Source organism: Spinacia oleracea, chromosome 5 (genome assembly GCF_020520425.1).
Source record: "Spinacia oleracea cultivar Varoflay chromosome 5, BTI_SOV_V1, whole genome shotgun sequence".
Lineage (NCBI taxonomy): Eukaryota > Viridiplantae > Streptophyta > Magnoliopsida > Caryophyllales > Amaranthaceae > Spinacia > Spinacia oleracea.
In genome coordinates, this window is record NC_079491.1 from 52276717 (window position 1) to 52280417 (window position 3701).

General features: G+C 31.4%; 1 protein-coding gene across 1 annotated transcript; it reads right to left on the minus strand.

Moving 5' to 3' along the window:
* Nucleotides 1–1449: 1449 nt before the first annotated feature.
* LOC110791014 (CASP-like protein 1B1) lies at nt 1450–3336 on the minus strand. The gene is made up of 3 exons (XM_021995774.2): nt 3027–3336; nt 2411–2534; nt 1450–1824 (listed from the first exon to the last, which is right to left on the minus strand). Exons 1-3 carry the CDS (start codon nt 3260–3262, stop codon nt 1582–1584), a joined length of 603 nt encoding a protein of 200 aa, XP_021851466.1. The 5' UTR covers nt 3263–3336; the 3' UTR covers nt 1450–1581.
* Nucleotides 3337–3701: the final 365 nt, after the last annotated feature.

A 3701-nucleotide genomic window follows, 5' to 3' on the forward strand; every position in this document is an offset into this window, starting at 1 on the left:
AAACGCATACATATTACAAAAATCGAAAAATTCTTGACCCGTTAAAAAGCACATGCCTTCGGTAGGGGGATTGGAGTTCTTATCAGTTGCACCAGTATCCTCAATACAATCTTCAATTGTTACAGTTTCATTAAGGTCTAGTCCTTCCATGGCTCTAGTGTATAGCACTGTAATATTTAACAGAACATTATTAAAAACGTGATGCATTTAACATTTAATTTATTATAACGAAATATATTTATTACTATAACAGTAAGTTTTACATTAATATAATGACATGTTTTTTTATATAATGAAACGCATTAATTATTAACTAAAAATTTTTTCACTGGTTTTTCAATAAAATACGTACTACAAGTTTTAATACTACGTAACTATAAACCCTAAAATAATAAAACAACTTCTTAATATCCGCCCAAAATTCACGAACTCATATCTGATTTTTACTACGCAGCAGTTAACATGCATTCAGTATGTATCACAAAATCATAATTTCATCAAAATATTTTCAAGATTTACATTAAAAAGATAAAACCCTAAACTTGGTTGAAAAAATTACCTGAGCTTAGTCTTCAATGAAAATGTCAGTTACGAACTACCACTTCGTCTTCATCTTCAAAAAATTACCTGAGCTTCGTCTTCAAAAACCAGACAAGTTGCGACTCAGCCAAAAAATGTTGAAGCTCAGACCTGTTTTTTAATTTTTTTTATTTTTTTTTTAGAAATGTGAGGTGAGCTGAGCGGGAAAACATTTTTCAGGAATTAGGGCGGAAAAACTACCGCTCAGCAAGAGTGAATGGCGCAATCCCAGCCAAAAATTTCCCCCCTTGTTTTAACCCAATTCCCCCCAAAAATGAAAATTGTTTTGCTGATATGGCCCAATCAAAAGCCAGGGTATGATGATACACATACCCTGGAATCTTCCCCTAATTTAGCTTTATGATCCGAATGTCCGGTTAATATTGTTTATGGTGTAACCCAACCTAAAAGTGCATAGATTTTGTAGGAGTGCTAATTTAGCTTTTTCTTAAGGCAAAGTTGCGAACCTTAAAAAATGAAAATGAAAAACAATAAATATGTCATTTCAACCAATAGAAAAACATGGTGTACAAGATGTCATGTACACTAGGTGTACATATAGTAGGATCCACGTCTAAAATTGTCACTATCTAAATTACATCGCTTTTTTATTGTTTTTGATTCTCATTTTTTAGTGGGTTTGATGATGGGTAAACAAATTAATGGTGGTGTACAAGAGAATCTTATACACTAGGTGTACATGTCGCCTTTTCCCGCTTATATAAAAGTTATTGTAAATTACACCTTGTAAATTGTAACCAATTCTCATTTTCTGGTGCCAAGGGCCTAACTGTTATCTAAAATTGCCAAAACAATAAAGATGATATTTGTTGGGCTCAACTAGGCCATGTTTATACATGAAACATAAAATTGTTGACAACATAAGCAATGAATATTGATTAAATTGAAATCAGTCATAAAAGTAGAAAGGATACATGGATAATCATGACATCAAAATAAAAAAAAAAAACCATAATGTAAAGCTTGTAATAAATGTAATACTTAAACAGAAGCATGAGTATTGTTCTGAATAGAATGATGACGTTTGATAGTAGAGATGAGAACAAGTATTAGAAAAAGTGCAAGGCCTATGTATGAAGCAAGAATAGCACCACCACCATGACTGCAAAAGCTCTCAAATTTATCACAAATTTGGTTCCATTGTGCATGTGAATTCCCATTCTTTGCTAGTTGTGCCATGAATGCAGCACCAGTTGTTCCAGCTGACAGTATTGCTAAGTTTGTCTGCATTTTTCATGTTACATAATGTCAATTATATTTTCATTAGAAAGAGAACTAATTAATCTTCTTTTATATATTACTACCAATTGGTAAATGGTACACCCGGTTGTATGTAGCTCTACATGCAACAGGGTAGTTTTGATTTGTAACCCCTCAAAAAGCACAATTTTATAGTTTAAAGCACATTTTTACAAGTTAAAGTACATTTTTTTTATAGCTTAAAAGCAGATACATTTCAAAATAACACATTGTTAGTACAAAAGAACATACGAGCGCGAAGAATTTGAGAGGATATGTAAACTGATGTTGGTTGCTCACCTTTTAAGTTTAGTTTTTTTGTCAATTGGAAGAAGATATTCAATATCATAATATTTGAAAAACAAATGTGCATTAAAATTGTGAAAATGTGATTTTAAACTGAAAAATGTGATTTTAAACTGAAAAATGTGCTTTTAAACTGAAAAATGTGCTTTTAAACTGAAAAATGTGCTTTTTTTAAAGGATTAGAAAATACAAAACGATCCGATTGTATGTAGAGCTACATACAACCGGGTGTACCTAATAATTTGTGGTAAGCAAGAAAGATTACTATGTCTAAAACCGAGATAGCCATAAACCGAATTCCTTTTGGATCAATCTTCTTTCCAAACAACATTGCGGCCAACACCAACATGTTGTGCAAAGTAGCCAATCCATTTGCCAAAACAAAGAATCTATATATATAGTGGTCAAAAAGAATGATTAGTATTTCGATCAATCCATTAGCAATAAATATTGTTAATTTTGGTGCAAATGAGTCACGATAGCTGGCAATATAAATAACAAATTGGGGGCGTGGGGATTCGAACCTAAACTTATTATACAATCTTAACCACTAGGTCAATACTTCATTAGTTAGTAACCATAAATATATACTTCCTCCGTTTTTTAATACTCGTAACGTTTGGACTTTTGCCACTATTCATATAATCTAATTTGACTATTCTTAGTGTTTTTTATATAAGATAAAATATAGTAATGTGGGATCTTGTTAGATTCGTCTCCATGTATATTTTCAAAATATCAACTTTTTATAATTTTTGCATAAAAAGAATTTAATATACAAATGATCAAAGTTGTGCATTGGCATGCGTGAAACTAACAAACGTTGCGAGTATTAAAAAACGGAGGAAGTATACATATAGGTATAATAAAGTAAAACTCACATGTTTGCTGGGTTGTCTTGAAACTTAGCGGTAAGTGTGGCTTTGATAGAATTAGTACCAATAGTAGCAACCACAAAGGTTTTAGTTTCTTTGTTAAGAGACATCACAATAGTAGCAACCAATGTCGCCAAAAGACTCACCGATCTAAGCAACGCAATCACCATATTACTTTTCCTACTTCCTACACAAGAATTGTAACCTGCAACTTCCTGCTTCTCAAGCCCTTGTTCAGCCATTAATTTGATTAATTAATATTTCTAATTAATTAAGCTGAATAACACAAATGATTTAATTTTTGCTTTATCCTAACCTTCAATCTTGCTTCTTATATAGTACTATAATTTTGATATCTAATCTTGGAACAAAACTTGTAACTTGTAAGTATTGTTTCTTAGGGTGGTATAACCATCTTTCCATCTGCTGGTAGTTGGGACTTTTTGACCTTCAACTACGGTTAATCAACTCAAGAATATAGGCAGAATTTGGTGAAATTAAATCAAGTTGTTGCTTTTAGGTCACTCATTTTACTACTTCCTCCGTCCAATTTTTATGGTTCCATTAGACTTAAAACACGCATTTAATTTAAGAAAAGTAGGATATATAGTATATGAAAAATTGAAATATAATATATGTGAAATTGGATTAAAGTACATTGATGATTGATTGGTATGATAA

Bases quoted from the DNA above. Each gene is read 5' to 3' on its own strand.
- LOC110791014 (XM_021995774.2), bottom strand. From the start codon at position 3,262: ATGGCTGAACAAGGGCTTGAGAAGCAGGAAGTTGCAGGTTACAATTCT. The intron at 2,535-3,026 runs GTGAGTTTTACT...CTATATATATAG, and splicing joins CAAGACAACCCAGCAAACAT to ATTCTTTGTTTTGGCAAATG. The intron at 1,825-2,410 runs GTAATCTTTCTT...TGAAAAATGCAG, and splicing joins CTATCTCGGTTTTAGACATA to ACAAACTTAGCAATACTGTC.